Below are 22,531 nucleotides of genomic sequence, written 5' to 3' on the forward strand. Positions count from 1 at the left end.
CGCCCCCAGGGTGCCCTGACTTTCCGTAAATGACGGCGGCCAGGAAGCTCTGGGGCCGCACAGGAAGGAGCAGGGACTTTCCTGTCGCAGCCCCGGCTGTCCCCTGCCTCGGCGCAGCTGCAGGTAGGAGCGCTGGGCACGGGTGCAAGGCGCGGGGGTGCGGACGCGGGAGCGGGCGCGGGGTGCTGCCTAAACACCGCACTGGCGGCTCAGCAGAGCGCATGCGCCGCAGGCTCCCCGCCCCCATCCTACGATTCTAGGAGCCGGGAGGTAAAGGGACTGAACTTTCCGTTTGGTATAATCTCATACTTTTTTTTTTTTCGAGACAGGGTTTCTCTGTGTAGCCCTGGCTGTCCTGGAACTCACTCTGTAGACCAGGCTGGCCTCGAACTCAGAAACCCACCTGCCTCTGCAAGTGCTGGGATTAAAGGCGTGCGCCACCTCTGCCCGGCCAATCTCATATTTCTTTAATATTCGTATTCGTTTTGTTGTTTTACGTCTTACATTTTGAAGATGGCTCTCCGTCCGTAGCCCTGCTGGCCTAGAAATCAAAATGTAGCCCCAAACTCATAGCAATCCTCCTGTAGCAATCCTCCTGGAGCCTTCCCAGGAGCAACAAGAACTGGGGAAGACAATGTTGATCGTTTTATTTTTGTACACTTTTATAACGTTGTAATCTGTTTTATTCTGCGTGAGTGTGCTCTGCACACGTTCGGAGGTCAGAGGAGTGAGTTCTTCTCTCCTTCCACCATGTGGATCCTGGGGACCAGCAGGCTTGGTGGCAAGCGCCTTTACTCCCTAAGCCATCTTGGCCGCCCTAATTTGTTTCTTGAGACAGGGTCTGACCTTGAACATATACTGACAGTTGTGTACCACCACATCTGGTAATAGGTTAATGACTTCTTCAGTTCTTGATTTGAGACAGGGTTTTTCTGTGTAGCCCTGGCACTCACTCTGTAGACCAGGTTGGCTTCGAACCCACAGAGATTCACCTGCCTCTGACTCCAGAGTGCTGGGATTAAAGGCATGCACCATCACCGCCAAACCAGATTTTTTTTTTTTTTTTAAATACAGTCCCATGCAGTCCAGGCTGGCCTTGGACTTCTAATCTTCTGTCTCTACCTCTGGAATTTTCTGGTAGCAAGTGTATGCCACCATGCCTACTTTTGTTGTCTTATTATGGGAGGGGTGCACATGCAGAGGTCAGAGGGCAACTTTACACAGTCAGCGTACCCTTCTCACCGTGTGAACTCGGTGGGACTCGGTGGTGGAACTCTTGTCTTCAGGCTTGGTTGTGAGCTACCTTCCTGGCTGTGGCTTTGAGGACTGTGGTCCGAGCAGCTGAGGGCTGTTTCCTGTTTCTCACTGGCCTAGGCCATGTCCCTTGCCCTCGGCAACTCTCAAGTGTGGGAAGTGTGTTTCTCCGGAGGCCACTGCAGGAAACCTCCCTGCTGTGAGGACCAAAGAGGAGCATAAAATACATGGTGGATGTGGGGTTAAGTGGGTTAAAGAGAGACCAGAAAGGGTTGGGAGACAACACAGACCCCTGAGTGCCTCATGCGCAGGGTACCCATCACAGAAGCTTCTGGTTCCAGCCAAGATGGTCCTGTGACCTTTAGACCCGTAGGGAACAACACAGCTGTCGCCATCGCTCTGTATACCTCTGCTTCCTGTTCAGGCCTGGTTTCTATATCTGCCATCAATTGCTCATGCCTGCCTGGGGTATTGGCTTGGCTAGGATGTGGAGGCTTGTGGATCAATTGGTGATGTCTGCCAGGGGGTGCAGAGAAGTGCACAGACCAGAAGACACCTAGTCCTCAGCTTGTCTGTCACTTGGGGGCTTGTGGCTCTTCTTCCCTCTTTTAGTCACACCCCCTTCTCTGCCTCTCCAGGTTATTATTCTCATGGCACCTCCAAGTGAGGAGACACCTCTGATCTCTCAGCGCTCTTGCAGCCTCTCATCCTCAGAGGCAGGAGCCCTGCATGTGCTCCTTCCTCCCCGGGGACCTGGGCCTCCTCAGCGACTGTCGTTCTCTTTTGGGGACTACTTGGCTGAGGATCTGTGTGTGCGGGCTGCCAAGGCCTGTGGTGAGTGGGTCCCTAGCTGACCAGGCCATTTAGTAGGGCTGAGCAACATCAACTGAGAAAAGGGGTGCTGGGGTTTTGAGGGGTGTGTAGAAGTTTGGTAAGGGAGGATCATGGGCTCAGCCTGTGTTGTTGCACTGGTGACTTGACTTGGTGAACTGATGGGCCCATCCCTTCAGGCATCCTGCCTGTTTATCATTCGCTCTTCGCTCTGGCCACTGAGGATTTGTCTTGCTGGTTCCCTCCAAGCCACATCTTCTCCATAGAAGACGCGGACACTCAAGTCTTGGTCTACAGGCTACGGTAGGAAGTGAGCCCCTCTATTTACCTACATGGTAGTATTTCTATTCAGTGTTTTGTAGAGCCTCTTGAGACCAGAGAGGCATTGGGCTGTTTGCTGTAGGCCACACAGCACTTCAGTGACCCAACTTAGGCTCTGGGAAGCCAGAGCTGAGTGGGCCACCCCGTTCTGGAACCCACAGCTTTTATTTCCCTGACTGGTTTGGCCTGGAGACATGTCACCGCTTTGGGCTGCGCAAAGATTTGACCAGTGCCATCCTTGACGTACATGTTTTAGAACATCTCTTTGCTCAGGTTGGTATTCTTCGGTGGGGAAGGCTCAACCCAGGGATGGGGGACCCCAAGGTAACAAATCCCAGCTCCCAGGTCAGAACCTCACCTAACCACCCTCCTGTGGCTGACCCAGCACCGCAGTGACCTAGTGAGTGGGCGCCTCCCAGTGGGCCTTAGCCTGAAGGACCAGGGAGAGTTCCTGAGTCTGGCCGTGCTGGACTTGGCCCAGATGGCTCGTGAGCAGGCCCAGCGGCCAGGAGAGCTGCTGAAGATCGTCAGGTGAGGACCTCGGGCCACCTCTCTGTAGTCTCCTTTGGCTGCGGATCTAGGGCCCTATCGTTTTCCTTTACCAAACTCCTACACATACCTCCTTCCCAACGTCGACTTGTGCAGCTATCCTCTCCGTCAGCCTGCTCCTGCCGAAAGGTCCTCCATGTCTGTCTCGTGTGTCCTTCGGGCCCCCTCACCACCTTAAACACTCGGCGTGACCCCCACCCACAGTTACAAAGCCTGTCTGCCGCCCAGCCTGCGCGATGTGATCCAGGGCCAGAACTTCGTGACACGTAGGCGCATCCGCAGGACCGTGGTCCAGGCGCTGCGCCGCGTGGTCGCCTGCCAGGCCGACCGCTACGCGCTCATGGCCAAGTACATCCTGGACCTGGAGCGGCTACATCCAGCGGCCACCACCGAGGCCTTCAGCGTGGGGCTCCCGGGCGCCCAGGAGGAGCCGGGGCTCCTGCGTGTGGCAGGGAGCAACGGCATCGCCTGGAGCTCCGGGGACCTGGAGGTGCTGGGGACGAGCTTTGAGGAGCAGGGTCTGCGGGGAGGCGTGGCGGTTAGGAAAGAAGGAGGAACCAATCAGGAAAGGGACTAGTCGGGGTGGGACGGCCTGACGGGGGTGGGGTCAATTAGAGACGGGTCCGGGGGTGGAGCTACCCAGGGACTGGACCTGGGGGCGTAACCAGAAGGGTGGGACTAGATAGGGGGCAGGGACGGTCTGGATTAGGTCGGTAGGCGTGACTTGACCAGGCCAGTCTCAGTCCCCCACACCCCCTCGTAAGTGGAGGTGGGAAGGAGGAAGAACGGGAGTTGTGCTGTATCAGGTCTGTAATCCCCCAGCTTCTGCCTGTCCTTTCTTCCTCAGCTTTTTCAGACCTTCTGTGACTTTCCCGAAATCGTGGATGTCAGCATAAAGCAGGCCCCACGCGTGGGTCCCGCAGGGGAGCACCGGCTGGTCACCATCACCAGGATGGACGGTCACATCCTGGTGAGTCTTGGCACCCGTTGTTCTGGTGCTGACCCTGGGAGAGGGGTGGACTCTGTGGTTGCTGAAAAGTTCTCCCGTGCAGGAAGCGGAGTTCCCGGGGCTGCCTGAGGCACTGTCCTTCGTGGCCCTCGTGGATGGGTACTTCCGCCTGACCTGCGACTCCAGGCATTACTTCTGCAAGGAGGTAGCGCCGCCGCGGCTGCTGGAGGAGGAGGCGGAGCTGTGCCATGGACCTATCACGTGAGGAGCTGGTTGGGGTCACAGTGGGGACGGGGCTGGGCAGCGGGAATTGTCTGGATTGGACCTGGCTGCTGTCTTGGCCTAGGTTAGACTTTGCCATTCACAAGCTGAAGGCCGCTGGCTCCCTCCCGGGCTCCTACATTCTCCGCCGCAGCCCGCAGGACTATGACAGTTTTCTTCTTACAGCCTGTGTCCAGGTTGGTTCACTGCTGGTGCCAGGATGGCTTCCTGGAGGAGGTGACACCTGAGCTGGGACAGAAAGAGGAGTTTCTGTTTTTCCTTGAAAAGCACTGGCCTGTAATCCTAGGATTTAAGAGACTGAGGCAGGATTAAGTTTACAGGCCAGCCTGAGCTATACAGAGAAATTATGCATCAAAAAATCGATGGGGGGGGGAGTTGTCTCATGGAGGAAAAGGTTTTTTTCCACCAAGCCTGAGTATGCTAATTTCATCCATGGCATTCACAGGGTGAAAGAATAGAACTGACACCCATAAATCGTATCTGACCTCCACATGTGCATGGTGGCTTGCATCTACACAGAAACACACATAAGTGAATGTAATTTTAAGAACTCAAAAAAGCTCAGGGACCAGGCGGTGGTGGCGCACGCCTTTAATCCCAGCGCTTGGGAGGCAGAGACAGGCAGATTTCTTGAATTTGAGGCCAGCCTGGTCTACAGAGTGAGTTCCAGGACAGCCAGGGCTACACAGAGAAACCCTGTCTCGAAAACAAAACAAAACAAAACAAAACAAAACAAAAGCTCAGGAAACACATTCTTAGCATGGGGTGGGGGGTGGGGAGCAGGATCCGCAGAGGTTGGAGAAAGAACTGAGCATACAGTCTTCCACACCTGGCTCCGCTCCACACCTGGCTCAGGTCGAGGTCCTCCTCTTTGCAGACTCCCCTTGGCCCCGACTACAAGGGCTGCCTCATCCGCCAGGACCCCAGCGGGGCTTTCTCCCTGGTTGGCCTCAGCCAGCCGCACAGAAGCCTGCGGGAGCTGCTTGCGGCCAGCTGGCATTCTGGGCTGCGAGTAGATGGCGCTGCCCTGAACCTCACATCCTGTTGCGCTCCCAGACCCAAGGGTGAGTGGGTTCCTCCCCCAATCAGCCCAGCAGATTGGGGTGGTGGCAGAAACCAAGGACCACGGCGATTAGGACAGAGAACACGACTTTTTTTTGGCACGGTCTCCAGACAATTCAGTTATTTTCAGCTGGCAGCCGTTGCTCACTTCTTCCCTTGAGTGAATGTCACTGAGGCGAATCCCTGCTGGGACCAGTCTCCTCACCGTGGTGTCCTGGCTGACACAGACCATGGCGACCTTGAGGGAACCTAGTGCGTTTCAGATTAGCCCCAAGTCTGCATCTCAGGAGCGACTTGCGGGGGTGCCCCAGCCTAAGTATGAGGAGTCTAAATCTTGGAAACCTTTGCCTCTGACCCTCTGATCTCTGCTTTCTTGCCACCCAGAAAAGTCCAATTTGATCGTGGTGCGAAGGGGCTGCACCCCCGCGCCTGCCCCCGGCCGCTCCCCGTCCTGCAGTGCGCTGACGCAGCTGAGCTTCCACACAATCCCAGCGGACAGCCTGGAGTGGGTGAGGGTCCCCAGGGTGGAAACCAGGGCTGGGGCCCTCTTTGGAGGACGTGGAAGCCACCTTCAACTGTCCCTGCATGGGTGTCTCCCTCGCAGCACGAGAACCTGGGTCATGGCTCTTTTACCAAGATCTTCCGTGGCCGCAGGCAGGAAGTCGTGGACGGCGAGACACATGACACGGAAGTCCTCCTGAAGGTCATGGACTCCAGACATCAGAACTGCATGGAGGTGCGGCGGGGACCAGAGAAGGCCATGCAGAACTGCAAGGAGCTGGGGCCTGGCTGGGGGACCAGACTGGGGGACATAGTAGGACTCCATCAAACCAAAGTAGAATGTAGTAGCCATGCTGAGCTTGGTTGTAAAATACAGCATGAGAAGGAACACGGTGTGTGTGTTTGTGTGTGTGTGTGTGTGTGTACATGCAGATGTCATGTCCGATGGTGAACTGATGGCAGGACCAAAGGAGGTAAGAGTTTAGCTCTTCCCCAAGTCCATCACAGCATGGGAGACTTGAGGAAGCTTCTAGTGGGAATTCTGACCCACTCTGGGCCCAACTGGGGACCGATGGGGAGGAATCCATACACCTTCTGCTCTCCCCTCCCCCTAGTCCTTTCTGGAAGCTGCAAGCTTGATGAGCCAAGTATCCTATCCACACCTGGTGTTACTGCACGGCGTCTGCATGGCTGGAGACAGTGAGCCCCACGCTGTACCCCACCCCAGGCCTAGCTCCTCCTCCACCCTGCTCGACCTGCATGCCTCTGATACCCTTAAGATCATCACCCTATATTCGCACCCACCTCACACCCCAGGCCCATTCGATCCATTTCCACCTTGCCGGCTAATTGCTATGCAACATTGCCCCTCTTGCTAACCCCTTCTGTATCTTGGCTGCATCTATTCGGTTGAGCCAATGGGAAACAGAAGCCCAGCCTGTGCTAAGAGCAGAGGGCAGATGGGGGCAGAGCCTGCTGAGCACCCTGTCACCTGTGTCACGCCCCCTCCCACTCTCCCCTTGTCCCCAGGCATCATGGTGCAGGAATTTGTGTACCTGGGAGCAATTGACACGTACCTGCGCAAGCGTGGCCACCTGGTGCCGGCCAGCTGGAAACTGCAGGTGACCAAGCAGCTGGCATATGCCCTTAACTACTTGGTGAGTGTCCCGTTGTCCATAGGGGGCTTCCTCTATGAATGGGGAAGTGAGAGTAGGTTCTGGAGTTTGGATAGGAGCTCGGTAAGGACACAAGCAAACATTTCAGAATGAGGAAACTGGATGTGGGCAGGCTGGGAGGTCTGAAAGCATCAAGGGAGGGCACCGTGAAACCATGCTGTCTAGGGGAGCAGTGAGTGAGGAGGCCAGGCTGGGGGGGAGGCAGGGCATAGAGATGGAGACTGGTGAGAAGAGGGGGTGTCTTGAATAGGGGGATGTGGGGCTTTAACTGTCCCTAAAGCTGTGGGAAGGTAGAGAAAGGGGCGTGGTGGTTAAGGGTGGATATGATTAGTGTAAGGGGAGGTTAGGGCTACAAGACATGTCTTCATGGGCCTACAGTGGTTACCAGAGCCTGTTTTGTCTGGGCAACATCAGATAGGCTTTGAAGGATGCAGAAGAGCGCCGGGCGGTGGTGGCACACGCCTTTAATCCCAGCACTTGGGAGGCAGAGGCAGGCGGATTTCTGAGTTCGAGGCCACCCTGGTCTACAGAGTTCCAGGACAGCCAGGGCTACACAAAAGAAACTCTGTCTCGAAAAACAAAAAAACAAAAACAAACAAACAAACAAAAAGATGCAGAAGAGTAATTGCCTAATAATATTCATTTATCAAACGCTCACCCACACTTCTTTGTGCCTGTAACACTTAGGAGGACAAAGGTCTCCCTCACGGCAACGTCTCCGCACGGAAGGTGCTCCTGGCTCGCGAGGGGGTTGATGGGAATCCACCTTTCATCAAGCTGAGTGATCCTGGTGTCAGTCCAACTGTGCTGAGCCTGGAAAGTGAGTACAGGCTAGCCTCACCTGACTGTACCGGCTGTCTTCTGTGTGTGCAGCCACACGGGGTTGCACAGGGCCTGCGCTGGCAAAGGGGGCACTTCGTGCAGAAGGTGACCATGACCATTCTCAAAGCCCCACTCCCTTTCTCCAGTGCTCACCGACAGGATACCCTGGGTGGCCCCCGAGTGTCTCCAGGAAGCCCAGACGCTCGGCTTGGAGGCTGACAAGTGGGGCTTTGGCGCCACCACGTGGGAGGTGTTCAGCGGGGGACCGGCGCACATCACCTCGCTGGAGCCCGCCAAGGTCGGAACTGGTGGTGTCGGACTTCGGAGCCCGGTGTGGGAAGGGGGTGTCGTGAGGGTAGGGTTAAATCATGTGATGGGCATCTCAACACTGAACGGAACCCTCGTCCCTCAGAAGCTGAAGTTCTACGAGGACCGGGGACAGCTGCCCGCCCTCAAATGGACAGAACTGGCGGGGCTTATCGCACAGTGCATGGCGTACGATCCTGGCCAGCGCCCTTCCTTCCGAGCTATCCTCAGAGACCTCAACGGCCTCATTACCTCAGGTGCCGGAGGCGGGGAGGAGCAGAGAGGGTCTTGGAGCTGGGAGCAGAGAGGGTCTTGGAGCTGGATCCAGCCGTCAGCGTGAGCTACGACAGCCGCTGCAATAAACCTGTGGCTAAGACTCCACCCATCTGCATTTGTTTTGCAATGTAGCCCAGGCTGGTGTTTTACAATGTAGCCCAAGCTAGGTTCTCAGACTGGATTTCTCCCTGCCTCACTGTCCCGGGTGCTGGGATTTGGTTTTATTTTGTTATTCTTTTTTTTTTTTTTTTCGAGACAGGGTTTCTTTTGTGTAGCCCTGGCTGTCCTGGAACTCACTCTGTAGACCAGGCTGGCCTTGAACTCAGAAATCCGCCTGCCTCTGCCTCCCAAGTGCTGGGATTAAAGGCGTGTGCCACCACCGCCAGGCTTGTTATTCTTAAATTTTGTCGGCACGGTGTTCTCATCCGGGTCACAGGCTGGCGTCACTGCATGGCTGTGTCCCCCGGGTCCCTTTTGTGTCTGTAGACGTTGGGGTTCCACGGAGTGGGCCTTTGCCCGGACAGTGATCGTTCTCATTCCCCATGAAATACCCGTGGGGGTCTCATAACGCAGAGAGAGCAAGGTTCAGGTGGAGTTCACACACCCATTCAGTTTGGGGTTGAGGCAGAGAAAGATACCCCACTTACTCACGTGATCCCCACTCTAGATTACGAGCTCCTCTCAGACCCCACACCTGGCAGTCCGAGTCCCCGAGATGAGCTGTGCAGTGGCGCCCAGCTTTATGCCTGCCAGGACCCCGCCATCTTCGAGGAGAGACACCTTAAGTACATCTCACTGCTGGGCAAGGTGAGTGGGCGGGGCGTGTGGGGGCGGAGCGTGGGTGGGTGGGTGGGTGGGTCAGGCGGACATCGCCTTCTCATCCTCCCACAGGGCAACTTTGGAAGCGTGGAGCTGTGCCGCTACGATCCTCTGGGGGACAATACGGGACCCCTGGTGGCAGTGAAGCAGCTACAGCACAGCGGGCCAGACCAGCAGAGGGACTTCCAGCGGGAGATTCAGATCCTCAAGGCTCTGCACAGCGACTTCATCGTCAAGTACCGGGGAGTCAGCTATGGGCCCGGTGAGCGGCGGCAGCAACTCGGGAACGGGTTCGAGTCCTGCTTCTACCCTTTCCCAGTCGGGCCGTATTGAGCAAGGCCGGCCGTTAACTTCCATGAATCTCAGCTCCCATAGCTGGGGTTTGAACGAATCAATGCACCCGGTAGAAGGTGCTCGAGAGCTACTGTCGCTGTCCGCAGGTCGCCAGAGCCTGCGTCTGGTGATGGAGTACCTGCCCAGCGGCTGCCTGCGGGACTTTCTGCAGCGCCACCGCGCGCGCCTGCACACCGACCGCCTGCTGCTGTTCGCCTGGCAGATCTGTAAGGTGCGAGCAGCGCGGAGATCGGGATGGGGATTCTGGGGTACGGGATCCCGGCCCACGTGCTATCATGGCCCTCTGCAGGGCATGGAGTACCTGGGCGCGCGCCGCTGCGTGCATCGTGACTTGGCTGCGCGCAACATCCTGGTGGAGAGCGAGGCGCACGTAAAGATCGCGGACTTCGGCCTCGCTAAGCTGCTGCCCCTCGGAAAGGACTACTACGTGGTCCGCGAGCCTGGCCAGAGCCCCATCTTTTGGTAGAAGACGCGTCACGCCCACTGAGCCCCTGCTCCCACACTCTACAACCTCAATCCGGTCCAGACCCAGTTCCACCTCGCTAGCCTTGCCCTCGCAAGGGCCTAGCTCACAGCAGAGTCAGCCCCGTAGCCACGCTCCACGAAGCCATGCCCACAACTCTACCGATGTACCCCGCCCTACTGTGCAGTCAGGATTACCTCACCCACTCCACAGAGTGATACTCCAACCGGTTTAGCCACGCCCCTCATTGTTCTGGCTCGGTCCTCCGTGGCCACAGTCAGCCAGGCCCTTCATAGGTCTCTTTTCAAGCTCCGCCCCCTCCGCAGGTCCCGCCTTTTACGCTCTATGGGGTCCGACCCTCTCAGCGTCACCCATTTCTGTCAGTCTTACTGAGCTCTCTTTGGTCGCTGGCTCCTCCCCTTATGAAACCTAGGCCTATCTGCCCAGGCACTTTCCCAGCTGCCCATCATCCAATGCTGACCCACCCAAAGCCCGGCCCTTAACACTTAAGAGTCCCTCTCTCAGCCTGGCCACGCCCACAGGTCGCCAGACAGCCTCCGAACCGCCTTTAGAGGGCGGTGCTACTATGTAGTCTTTCCTAGCCCCAGACTGACCACACCTCACCGCACACTGACGGCGCCCTCCTCAGGCCACTGTTTCACACCCCGCCAACCATCCTCACTGGCCACACCCTTCTCTGATCACGCTTCTATCCCGTTCTCAGGTACGCCCCGGAGTCCCTATCTGACAACGTCTTCTCCCGCCAATCTGACGTGTGGAGCTTCGGAGTGGTGCTGTACGAGCTCTTTACCTACTGCGACAAGAGCCGTAGCCCATCCGCTGTGCGTCGCCTGTCCCATCCTTCTCTCAGTCCTCCCTCCTAATCTCCAAACCCCCTCCTGACCTCTAGACCCTAGAATGACCCCAGCCCTTCCTCCTGACATCCAGTCTTCTCTCCTGACCCCAGCCTTCCCTCCTGAATCCCAGTCCTACCTTCTCACCTCCAGATTCCCTCTTGACCCCAGCCCTTCCCCCTGACCTCAAGTCCTCCCTCCTGACTCCTCAGCCCTTTCTCATGACGTCAGCCCCCTTCCTGACCCTAACAGTCCTGTCCTAACTTGCTCCCCTCCCGCAGGAGTTCCTGCGCATGATGGGGCCTGAGCGTGAAGGACCCCCACTCTGCCGCCTCCTGGAGCTTCTGGCCGAGGGCCAACGCCTCCCATCACCTCCTACCTGCCCCACCGAGGTGAGGGAGGTGGACTCAAGTTTCTCAGTTTCAAGTCTTGATTGACAGCAGCGGTCCTGACTGGGAATGCTTCAAGGGCTTCAGAAATGTGTTTTTCATTTTTGTTGAGGCATGATCTTGCTATGTAGCCTCATCTGGCCTGGAACTTGACATCCTCCTGCCTCAGTCTCTCCTGGAACCACAACCACTCCCAACTCCACATTTCAATTTTTCTTTTGTTATTTACTTATTTATTTTTTACAGTGCTGAGAATTGAAGCCAGGGTCTTACGCATGCTAGCAAGCACGCACCCTATGTCAAGATAATTCTGGGGGGCGGAGGGAGGGGGGCGTCGCAGGCCACTTCCAGGCGTGAATGGCGCCTATTGGAGGAGCCAGGAGAAGTCATTCCCAGTAGGAGACATGGCTGTGGGCTGGGGTGGAGTAAGAGAAGCAGATGTGCGGCGAGGTGGGGGATGTGTGCCTGTCACCCTAGTCATCTGCAGGCCAGGGCAGGAGAGTTGCCACAGGCAAACTTAAGTTTCTGTTGAGAGATCCCTGAGGAGCCATGGAGAGCTATGGAGCAGAATGGGGTGACTTCGATTGTGTGCCATAAAACTGAGTGGAAACCACGCCTCCCAGCTCAGGCACCGCCCACCTTGTTTCCCACCATCAGGTTCAGGAGCTCATGCAGCTGTGCTGGGCGCCCAGTCCGCAGGATCGGCCAACCTTCGGCACCCTGAGCCCCCAGCTGGACGCTCTGTGGCGTGGAAGCACCGGATAGCAGCCAGGGTTGAGCGTGAGCTTGGTTCCTATGATCTGGCTGTGCGTCCTCAGGCAGGAAGCTGCCCCTCTCTGGGCCCCAGCACCCTCTTATCCCCTCTGGCCACCCCTTCCCATCATTCTTTCCTCCCAGAATGGGGATATTAAATGTGTGACCCCAGGCTCTGCGCGGTTGTTGTCACCTCTGGAAATGCTTTACTGGCACGTCCGCCTTCTGCAGAACTCACAGCCCCAGATCCCAGCAGCACCCTAGACTTGGCTAGAAACCCACCCAGACCCCCAAACCCTCACTTGACCCCAGGTCTGTGACCAGTAGTCCCTTGCTCCCGTGCCTGTGGGCTTCTAGGGGCTGTGAAAGACTCAGCCTGACCTCCTGACAGACTGGGTTCTGGGAGTGTTTGTTGAATGAATAAATGAATTCAATAGAAAAGATGGTTTGTGACTGGAGTTGGGAGTGTAGGAGAGCTGGCTTACAGGGTGTTATAGGCTTGGGGAGCAAGTGTGGGGCTGAGGGGGGGGGAGGAACAACTGGGAGAGTAGAGGTCTTGGCCAGACCCCAAGGACACCCCCTCTCCTCCTGCCCAGCTGCGGTCCTTGGCTCGTCCGGGAACCTGGTTCCGGGCAGAGGTGGTGCAAGGGGCAGGGGCCAAGGCTGGAGCTAGGCTGAGCCAGCCCTGTGCACCCCAGGACCGACCGTGTCTGCCGTCACCCAGAACGGTCCGAAGGTCAAGAAACAGGAGAGGAACCATTTAGACTTATCCTCCCGTCTTCCTGCCTCAATTTCCCTCTTTGACAAAACCAAGTCATAAATACTTCCTCCCATCTCCTTCACAGCCCAAACTGCCTCCAATTCACAGCAATTCTCCTGCCTTAACTTTCCCAGTGCTAGCAAGACATGTGGGCGTCACCCTTACAAAGGGGAGGGACTCTTGGCTTGTTTTAAATGTTGGGGGACGGCTCCTGGCACAGTGCTGCACCTGGGAGAGGGACTTCAGGGTCCCAAGCTGGACACACAGCCCCTGACCGTGACCCGAGCCTCGACCTTGCGGGTGCTGCTCGCCTGTGTTCCCGCCAAGGCCCATGGGCGGCGCGAGGCGGCTATAAGGAGCATCCCTGCCTGCTGCCTCCCGCCACCATGCGCGCGCCGCTGCTACTACTGCTCCTGGCGCTGGGGTCCGGGCTGCGCTCCCCGCAGCCCCCCGAGGCGCGCGCCAAGCTCTGCGGCCACCACCTGGTGCGTGCGCTGGTGCGGGTGTGCGGCGGCCCGCGCTGGTCGCCTGAGGCCACGCAGCCTGTGGAGACCCAGGACCGTGAGTGGGGACAAGGACAAGCGGGGCGGATGGACACGCGTGGATAACCGAGGGGGAGACGGTGGCGCCCCCTCCTGATAACAAAGACTGGGGTCCTCATGGATATTTTAGATTTTCATTTTTTCCCTATTTTTGGATTTTTGAGACGGGTCTCATGTGGCCCAGGCTGGACTCAGACTCTATGTGGCCAATGATAACACTGAGTTGCTTGCATAACTTAGGCTTGAGTACTTAGCTGACTGGCATACCACTCCGTTTATTGTTTACTAAAGACAGACTCTTACTAGGAAACCTAAAGTGATTTCAAAGTCACAGGAATCCTCCTGCCTTGACAGTTCTGGGGTCACTGGAATATGGCCCTCTCTTGGGGTTCTGGGTGGGGACTCTACCTCCAGGCCCAAAGGACAGAAGAGGATAGAGGTCCCTGTGTCCCTGTGCACAGCCATGGGTGGCGACTGTAGGAATGTATGGCCCCCTCCTGAAGCAGAGGGTGCTGTCCAGGGGGTCACAGGGTGAACCCAGGGCTTCGTGCTGTTCTAGGGACCTCACCCTTCCATGGCCATAAACTGGGGTGCACAGGAGGCATAGGGGTACACACAGTTGGGAGGTGAGTGTGGGCACCAGGTGAGAGTTATGTAGTATTCAGCAGGCGCTCTATATGTGTCTCTGGCCGGTGTGTGGGAGGGCCTTAAACTGACTTCTGTTCACCTACAGGGGAGCTGCTGCAGTGGCTGGAGCAACGACATCTCCTGCACGCGCTTGTGGCCAACGCGGATCCAGCGCTAGACCCGCAGCTTCCTCGCCTGGCTTCTCAGCGCCAGCGCCGCAGCGCGGCCACCAACGCTGTGCACCGCTGCTGTCTCACTGGCTGCACCCAGAAAGACCTGCTGGGTCTGTGTCCCCACTGAAGGGGCATAAGGCTCAGGCAGTGCGCTCTCAATTGCTCCCCACCTCCCGGCTGTGTCAATGCAACAGCCCGGTTTGCCTTGGAGGATCCCTAGTTTATTCATAGATGGAAGAAACCAAGGGCCATAGGTTCTGTCCCCAAGGAGCCTTATCATGACCTGTGCCCACCTCCTCCCTGCGTCCCCAATAGCCTAAATAAAAAAGCAACTTCATACATTTTTTTTTTTCTGGGAAAAGCAACATGGAGGCGGGGGTGGGGGGGGCAGCAGGCTGTGGCTCTGCTCTGGTCACACACAGACCTGAGGCACCACTAGGATCCACTGGGAAAACCAAGGCGTGTCAGGAGCCCTTTACAAGGCTGTGAGGTACACAGTAGGCACACAGTAGACAGTATGAGGCTGGGCTAGGACCTGGCACTCCTGAAGCATGAAGCACACCAGGTAGGTTGTACAATGTTATCCCAGGCTGGGGAGGTGGAGGCAAGGGGATCAGGAGTTCAAGATCATCTCTAAGGGTCAGCCTTGGCTATCAAGGCCAGCCTGGACAAATGAGACCTTGTGTCTAAAGAAAAAAAAATAACTACAAGGTGGTAGGCAGTGTGGAATCAGAACTGGGGTCATCCAGGGCTGAGGCAGCCAGGTGGAAGAGACTGGATTGGTCTGGAAGGTTCCATGTTCTACAGCTGAGGTTTCAGGAACTATGAAGGATGTAAGAGCTGAGCTGGGGAGAGCAGAGATGCGCAGCAATTCATTGCATCATGGCTACCGGGAAAGAACCTCAAAAATGAATAGGGGGGTGTAGAGAACTTGGGTTTCTTTAAAAAACAGAAATATTATAGTTAAATGTTTTCATTGGGATATGGGGCTGCTTCAGACTGTCCACAGCAGCTGACTAGGATTGGCCTTGTGTTATAGCAGAGGCCTGGTTTTGCAGCTGTAGATAGCTTCTGCAGTTGTGTGATGTCTGGAATTCTGGGGACTCATTAGAAGGTATATAAATGCTAGGACCCAGAGGGTGGGTTGTTCTTGTTGGTTGAGGGTTGCTAAGTAGTCATTCTCAAAGAAGAAACGACAAGAAGAAATTAGATATTCTGACAACGAAGATCAAAACTTGCCCCAAGGAATCAGCAGGAAGTAACCTTAACAGTAACATCACCCCCTTTCCAAGCCCCGAGACTTTATTTAGGGATATCTTTTCCTTCCTCTCTAGCCTTTTTTTTTTTCTCTCCTATCTGGTGTTAGGGGGTTGCAATGTTGGAAAGAAAGAGAACCTACAAAGCAGCTGCAGGGGAGGGAGCACATGCTGTAGATGGGAACATGTTACAATGATATTTTCTTTGAGTTAATATTGAAGGTCAAAGAGAGGAGGGGTAGAGCAGAGTAGTGCTGAAAACTAAAAAGACGCTGGCGAGAGGGTTCAGTTAATGGAGGCGCTTGTTGCCAAGCCTGAAGATTTGAGTTCAAGCTCCAGGACCCAAACACAGGAAGACAGGACCCGGCTCCCTTCCTAAATAGATAAAAATTAAAAGGTGGCAGATCCCTGAGTTTTATCATACACCCCCCCCCCACACACACACACATACCACACACACACACTATAGACCATCACCTTCAGCCTTCTATGGACTTTATTTCCTGCCGTTCCCATCTGCGGGACACAGGGACACAGGACCCCTCCTGCCCCTGCGGTTCTCCAAGTTCTTAGAGGACACTAGTAGGGGTCAAGTCAAGATCTCTGAGCTCCTCAGCTTGAAATCCACCTTGTTCCTCTGCCCCAGTTCCTTGGGGGCCTGAGAGAGGCCAAGGACCAGTCTGAGGCTGGAGCCTGACACCCATGGGCTCTGCCCACAGCACTTCTTGCTTAGCAGCCATTCAGAGCCACTCAACGTTTGGCTCGATTCAGAGTGCCTGCTGTGAGCAGACCCAGGAGGGTTTCCAAGCATACTTAGGAGTTTGCCCTCTTAACTCCTCGGAGCCACCTTGCTGCTCCTCACTTTGAACCTCTCCTTGAAGCCAGTCCTTTGCACAGGGATTAGGACAGGAGCCAGTGGGTGTCAACTCCCATTAACCTGTCAGTAGACGGGGCCCTGTTTGCCACAGGTGAGCTGGGGCTGGCTCAGCGCATCCCACATCAGCAGCATCTCGAAGGGCAGGAAGCGGTGCACGAGGAGCAGGTCCCGGTAGAAGCAGGGGTCGAAGGATGACACACGTGGGCTAGGGGGGTACACCCCCGCCGTGCGCACTCCGTTGTGTGACCCGGGCGCCAGCCCCTGCTGCTGCAGACACATGCCCAGGAACACGTCGTCGATGGGGAAGATGAGGAGGACGCGCGCGGCGCGAAGTATCGAGGCCATGGTAAAGCGCGACAGCAGGAAGCCGCCGCCACCACAGTAGGGTGGGTATCTGTCCTCGGCCATCACCAGCGCGGGGATGAAGTACTTGCTCCAGGGCACCCGGATGGGACCCACGTTCTGGATCAGGTGCCCCACGAAAAGGTGTTGGTCCGGGTCGTGGTCCTGCAGGTAGGTGACCATGTTGTCCGTGTGCGCGAACACGTCGTCGTCCCCGTTGAGCACGAAGCTGGCCTTGGAACAGTGGGTTCGCTGCCACTCCAGGAAAAGGACCTACGGGATGGAATGGGTGGGGGCAGGAGCGGATTTGCGGGCTGGCAAAGCATCAGAAGTCCTCCTTTGTTGTAAATCCTCCCGCTCCCAATATCTCTGCGTGGGTCTCGTACGCATACTTCAAAACCCCACGTCCCGTGCCCTCCCCCACGCCTCACCCACCTGCTTAAGCGTCAGGTTAAAGAAGGAGTCATGGAAATCCCACTGAAGAATGTCGCCGTAGGTCTGCGCTTCCAGCTCCAGCAGTCGGTTGAATTTGCGCGCCTGCTGTGGGTCGCGGTCTGAGCCCACGAGGAAGAGGCGGCGCAGCGGCGCCCCACGCACCCGTCTCTCGCGCGCCCACGTCGTGCGCAGCACCTGGCGGCGCCCGTAGTTTGCAGGCGAGGACTTGATGGCGAGCAGCAGGAACACGGGCCGCGCGCACTTGTTCGCCCGCGGCTCCTGCAGCACGGCGAAGTCGCGGCAGTGGCGGTAGAGCAGGAAGTCGCGCACGTGCGGGGGCAGCCCCGCGAAGTCGGGGTGCGCGGACACCGACAGATTGGCCCGGCACGGGGCGGGGTGCGCTCGCGGGGAGGCCGGGGCCCACGCGGGGTCGTCCTCAGGCTCCGTGGGCCTCTCGGGAGTCGGGGTGGGGCAGCTGGACGGGGACTCGGGGGTCAGGAGCATCAGCAGCACCAGCAAGGCGGCCAAGGCCACGAGGAGGCTCACGTTGCGCGGCCAAGGCATGGCGTGGGGGGCGGGGCCTAGAGCCAAGGTTGCAGATCTGTGAGTTCCCGCTGTCGCGGCCTCCTCGCCCCGCTCCTCCCCCAAACCGGCCTTGACTGTCGCTGAACTTGAACCCACCCCTGGTCCCCACCGCCCTTGGACACCAGCGGAAGGTTTCTTCAAACTCAGAGAGATCTTCCTGCCTCTGCCCCCTGAGTGCTGGGGTTAAAGGTGTGAGCTCCTGTCCTACCAGGAAACTTTTATTCCTCCCTCAAAACCCATTTCGGATGATCCGTTTTCCAGGCTTCCCTCACCGAGGCCCCATCCCCACTCCTAGCCCCGCCTTGACCCTTTGTGGCCTCTCCCAGCATGAGTTGGGCAAGAGGCAGAGGCAGAAAGAACTTTTTTTTTTTTTTTTTTTTTCGAGACAGGGTTTCTCTGTGTATCCCTGGATGTCCTGGAACTCACTCTGTAGACCAGGCTGGCCTCGAACTCAGAAATCCGCCTGCCTCTGCCTCCAAAGTGCTGGGATTAAAGGCATGAGCCACCACCGCCCGGCTAGGCAGAAAGAACTTGATGTTTGTGGTAAACTCGTACAAATCTGCCAGCCCCAGCTCTAATGATCTCGATTTTAGGAAGCCCAGGCTGGTCTCGAACTTGCTCTGTAGTTGAGGATGATCCTGATCTGTGCATCCTCCTGTCCCCACGTCCTGAGTGCTGGGATGAGAGTTTTTTTCATCAAGCTTGGCTCTCTTGCCAGATGTCGGGGTTCAGCCCTCACTGGTGCTGCAACCCCCCTCCCAGGCTCCCAGCCTGCTGTGTATGACCCATGCTGTCTTCTTAGTCCTAAAGTGTGTTGCTGCAGCATACAAGCACTAGATCAGACTCTTAGCAGAACTTACTTCTTCATCAAACACCATTGGCACTCACAAGCACACCTTCACCCCTGGAACCCAGGGTTGTGCCCCCATCCTGGCTATGTGTGGCTATGCCCACATGCACTGACAATCTTGTCTGCAGGTAGGCAGGGATACCATGCCACCCCGAGTCACAGCACACAAAGTATTTGCTGAAGGACTATTGAACCTTGTCCCTTACCTCAGTCTGTCTCGGGGTATCCGCTGTCCTAGGTCTCCTGAATGGTACCTAAGAACAGTGTGGGCCATTAACAAGTGTCCTTGAGATTGTAGCCGTCAAGCAAACCCACTGCGCTAGTTAGTGCCAGGTCAGAGGCTGGCTTCCTGGTTCTGCTGTGTGACTCTGACACAGTGGTTTAACCTCTCTGAACCTCCAGGTATAGCAAGATGAATTGTACGTAAAAGTACCACAGAGATCTCCTGCCACAGGACCTCAGCACAGACTGTTACTGATTTGTAAAAATCCTTTGCTGTAGCTGTCTTTTTGCTACTTTGTTTTTATTCCACCCTTCTCCACCCTTTCAACCCCCTAGTACTAGATAGAAGGAAAGAGAGGGACTGGTGGTGACGGTTACCGTTAGACTTAAGGGAGACGAGTGCCTTGGGCCAAGTTTGATTTTCACTATGAGGGTAGCTAATTTCTTCTTTCCTGGTGACTACTTAATGAACAAGTAACAACAACCACCCATCTCCCACCTCTCCCGGCCTAAGCATTTATCTACTGTGGAGGTTTGAATATGCTTGGCTCAGCACTATTAGGAGGTGTAGCCTTGTGGGAGAAAGTGTGTCACTTTAAGATCCTCCTCCTAACCACGTGGGTGCCAGTCTTTCCCTTTCTGCCTTTGGACCCACATCTGCCTGGAGATTGAACCTCTGAAACTGTAAGCCAGCCCCAGTTAAATGTTGTCCTTTATAAGAGTTGCCGTGGGCTCTCTAATGCCAGCATTGCCTCTCGCTTGCTGAGCTGCAGCCGAAGGAGAAGGCGGGTAAGTAAGGAGGTGCCCATATCATGGCTGGTACAAAGCAGACTGCCCGCAAATCCATCAGTGCTAAAGCACGGAAATAACTGGCTACGAAAGCCACTCACAAGAGTGCGCCCTCTGCTGGAGGGGAGAAGAAATCTCATTGTTACAGCATTACTGGCCCGGTTCTGTGGCACTCCATGAAATCAGACGCCATCAGAAGTCCACAGAACTTCTGATTCTTTCTTTCTTTCTTTTTTTTTTTTTAAGTTTTTTCGAGACAGGGTTTCTCTGTGTGGCCCTGGCTGTCCTAGAACTCACTCTGTAGACCAGGCTGGCCTTGAACTCAGAAATCTGCCTGCCTCGGTCTCTGGGATTAAAGGTGTACGCCACCACTGCCTGACTTGCTTCTTTCTCTCACTTCCTTCCTTCATTTCTTTCCTTCTTTCTTTCCTTCCTTCCTTCCTTCCTTCCTTCCTTCCTTCCTTCCTCCCTCCCTCCCTCCTTCCCTTCCTCCTCCTCCTCCCTCCTCCCTCCCTACTCTTCCCTCCTCCCTCCTCCCTCCTCCCTCCTTCTCCTCCTCCTCCTCCTCCTAGGATTTATTTATTTGGGCTGGCAAAATGGCTCAGCAGGTAAGAGCACTGAGTGCTCTTGCTAAGGTCCTGAGTTCGGATCCCAGCAACCACATGGTGGTTCACAACCACCCATAATGAGATCTGATGCCCTCTTCTGGTGCACCTGAAGACAGCTACAGTGAATTACATTGGAGCGAGCCAGGCCAGCGAGCAGCCACACACACAATGGCTCACGGCCATCTGTACAGCTACAGTGTACTCATACACATAAAATACATCTTTTTAAAAAAGATTTACTTATTTATACATATACAGATACTGGTGAGCCTTCATCTGGTTGTTGGGAATTGACTTTTAGGGCCTCTGCTCACTCTTGTCAGCCCTGCTTTCTCCAGCCCAAAGATTTATTTTTATTATAAATAAGTACACTGTAGCTGTCTTCAGACGTGCCAGAAGAGGGCATCAGATCTCATTACGGGTGAATGTGAGCCACCATGTGATTGCTGGGATTTGAACTCAGGACCTTTGGAAGAGCAGTCGGTGCTTTTACCGGCTGAGCCATCTCACCAACCCAGAACTTTTGATTTTTAAGATCCCCTTCCAGTGACTGGTGTGAGAAATTGTTCTGGACTTCAAAACAGATATGTACTTCCAGAATGCAGCTATTGGTGCTTTGCAGGAGGCAAGTGAGGGCTATCTGGTTGGCCTTTTTGAAGATAGCAATGTGTGTGTTATCCATGCCAAACATATAAGAATTATGCCGAAAGATATCCAGCTAGCACGCCGCATACCTGGAGAATGTGCTTAAGAGTCTGCTAGGAGGGGAAACATTTCATTCTCAAAAGAATTTTTTTCCTCTTCTTCCTGTTATCAGTAGTTCTGAATGTTAGATATTTTTTCCCATGGGGTCAAAGGTGCCTAAGTATATGGTTGCAAGTGGAAACATAGGAAACAGAATCAGGTATTGGCAGTTTCTCCACGTTCATTTGTGTGTGAATTTTTAATATAAATGCAAGATGTAAAGCACTGGTGCAAGCAAAATGTTTCAGTGAACACATTTCGTTTTTTTGGTTTTGTTTTTGTTTTTTTCGAGACAGGGTTTCTCTGTGTAGCCCTGGCTGTCCTGGAACTCGCTCTGTAGACCAGGCTGGCCTCGAACTCAGAAATCTGCCTGCTTCTGCTTCCCAAGTGCTGGGATTAAAGGTGTGCACCACCACTGCCCGGTCAGTGAACACATTTCAACAGTTCAACTTTATAACAATTATAAATAAACCTGTTAAAAATTTCTGGACAATGCCAGCATTTGGATTTTTTCAAAAACAAGCAAATTTCTTACTGACGGCAACTAAATAGTGTTTGAAGCATTTTTATCATACAGTAGATGCCATCCATTCACTATACTTTTCTAACTGAGTTGTCCTACATGCAAGTACATATTTTTAATGTTGTCTGTCTTCTGTGCTGTTCCTGTCAGTTTGCTATTAAAAATATATATATAGTTGCTGTGGTGGTGGTGTCTCTTCACAGCAATGGAAACCCCAAGACATACACTCTCTGAAAAGTCCCCACATTTCCAAAAGTCACACAATTGCAGAAATCATCTGCAACTGGCAAAATCATGCCCCCACTAGAGCATGAGGCAAATCATAGTCATCAGCTGTGGACAGTCTGAAGTAGCACCATATCCCACACCTGGGATTAAAATGAAAACATATTCTTATAATATTTCTGTGTTTTTCAAAGAAACCGAAACTCCAAAAGTCTTACTACACGTGACAGAGGGAACACTTCAGAAGCTGCATGGTCTGACCAGGCTACGGAGAGATTCTATGAAGAGCTACCAGACCCCTTGTAATGGGTTGGAAATGCATTCATTAGTTCATTCATCCATCCACTTGATGGATACATATCGGACTCTCAGGTTTTTCTGAAGTTTGAGCAGCTTCAGCTGATCTATTTTGTGTGCCTGGCCCTTTAAAGGACCCTATGGCCTTCAGCATTGGCTGTCTCTTGGAATTCTGGGAACAGGAGAGCATTAAAATAAAAATGCCAGCTGAGGCTGAGAGGAGAATAGGGTCAGAGAAGGACAGTCGCTGTGAGAAGAAAGACTGAGAGGTGGTGATGGAGACAGTTGACAGGACAGTGGGCTAGCAGACTGAGAAGAGAAGACAGTTGGTGACAATTGTGTCAGGAAAAGCTCAGCTGAGCTAAAGAAAACATTACAAGGAGAACTCAGGCAGAACCCACAAGAAGTACCTGGAAAGGGAGAGAGAGGGAGAGAGAGAGAGAGAGAGAGAGAGAGAGAGAGAGAGAGAGAGAGAGAGAGAGAGAGAGAAGGAAGGAGGGAGGGGGAGAGAGAGAGAGAAAGAGGGAGGGAGGGAGGGAAGGAGGGAGGAGGCTGGAGAGATGGTTCAGTGGTTAAGAGCATTGACTGCTCTTCCAGAGATCCTGAGTTCAATACCCAGCAACCACATGGTGGCTCACAACCATCTGTAACGGGATCTGATGTCCTCTTCAGGCATGTCTGAAGACAGCAACAGGTACTCATACACACACACACAC

General features: G+C 54.8%; 3 protein-coding genes and 1 long non-coding RNA gene across 11 annotated transcripts in view; 2 read left to right on the forward strand and 2 right to left on the reverse strand.

Moving 5' to 3' along the window:
• Nucleotides 1-6: 6 nt before the first annotated feature.
• Jak3 (Janus kinase 3) lies at nucleotides 7-12,401 on the forward strand. Of its 3 annotated transcripts, none has more exons than XM_031340259.1 (24): nucleotides 7-123; nucleotides 1,893-2,088; nucleotides 2,265-2,388; nucleotides 2,568-2,679; nucleotides 2,792-2,937; nucleotides 3,160-3,445; nucleotides 3,803-3,925; nucleotides 4,008-4,165; nucleotides 4,251-4,362; nucleotides 5,064-5,250; nucleotides 5,633-5,757; nucleotides 5,853-5,984; nucleotides 6,364-6,448; nucleotides 6,779-6,906; nucleotides 7,612-7,744; nucleotides 7,893-8,044; nucleotides 8,159-8,309; nucleotides 8,996-9,135; nucleotides 9,220-9,409; nucleotides 9,588-9,712; nucleotides 9,791-9,963; nucleotides 10,689-10,806; nucleotides 11,100-11,210; nucleotides 11,865-12,401. In XM_031340259.1, exons 2-24 carry the CDS (start codon nucleotides 1,905-1,907, stop codon nucleotides 11,970-11,972), a joined length of 3,303 nt encoding a protein of 1,100 aa, XP_031196119.1. In that variant the 5' UTR covers nucleotides 7-123; nucleotides 1,893-1,904; the 3' UTR covers nucleotides 11,973-12,401. The 3 variants fall into 3 exon arrangements, 2 of the variants coding, with proteins under 2 accessions (XP_031196119.1, XP_031196118.1); XM_031340258.1 differs by lacking the exon at nucleotides 7-123 and adding an exon at nucleotides 140-270 and having other exon boundaries at nucleotides 11,865-11,998; XR_004110028.1 differs by lacking the exons at nucleotides 10,689-10,806; nucleotides 11,865-12,401 and having other exon boundaries at nucleotides 9,791-10,688; nucleotides 11,100-11,209.
• LOC116069530 lies at nucleotides 2,476-8,575 on the reverse strand. The gene is made up of 2 exons (XR_004110029.1): nucleotides 7,583-8,575; nucleotides 2,476-4,414 (listed from the first exon to the last, which is right to left on the reverse strand). It is a non-coding gene; the product is annotated as an uncharacterized LOC116069530 (long non-coding RNA).
• A 675-nt stretch (nucleotides 12,402-13,076) lies between the features above and the next one.
• On the forward strand, nucleotides 13,077-14,399 carry Insl3 (insulin like 3). The gene is made up of 2 exons (XM_031340260.1): nucleotides 13,077-13,281; nucleotides 13,996-14,399. The coding sequence occupies exons 1-2, from the start codon at nucleotides 13,107-13,109 to the stop codon at nucleotides 14,187-14,189; spliced, it is 369 nt and encodes a 122-aa protein (XP_031196120.1). The 5' UTR covers nucleotides 13,077-13,106; the 3' UTR covers nucleotides 14,190-14,399.
• A 1,397-nt stretch (nucleotides 14,400-15,796) lies between these two features.
• Nucleotides 15,797-22,531, reverse strand: part of B3gnt3 (UDP-GlcNAc:betaGal beta-1,3-N-acetylglucosaminyltransferase 3) — a 10,636-nt gene continuing 3,901 nt past the window's right edge. For 2 of the 6 annotated variants that reach the window (XM_031342988.1, XM_031342990.1), the window contains exons 2-5: nucleotides 18,614-18,661; nucleotides 17,984-18,232; nucleotides 16,973-17,553; nucleotides 15,797-16,810 (exon numbers count right to left, since the gene is read on the reverse strand). In XM_031342988.1, coding sequence (XP_031198848.1) covers nucleotides 16,259-16,810; nucleotides 16,973-17,536 — 1,116 coding nt within the window. In that variant the 5' untranslated portion in view covers nucleotides 17,537-17,553; nucleotides 17,984-18,232; nucleotides 18,614-18,661 and the 3' untranslated portion in view covers nucleotides 15,797-16,258. Of the gene's footprint in view, nucleotides 16,811-16,972; nucleotides 17,554-17,983; nucleotides 18,233-18,613; nucleotides 18,662-19,715; nucleotides 19,725-22,531 lie in introns of those variants that run through there. The other 4 variants (XM_031342987.1, XM_031342989.1, XM_031342992.1 and 1 more) reach the window with 3 other exon arrangements.

The sequence above is a fragment of the Mastomys coucha genome, unplaced genomic scaffold, assembly GCF_008632895.1.
Source record: "Mastomys coucha isolate ucsf_1 unplaced genomic scaffold, UCSF_Mcou_1 pScaffold22, whole genome shotgun sequence".
Classification (NCBI taxonomy): domain Eukaryota; kingdom Metazoa; phylum Chordata; class Mammalia; order Rodentia; family Muridae; genus Mastomys; species Mastomys coucha.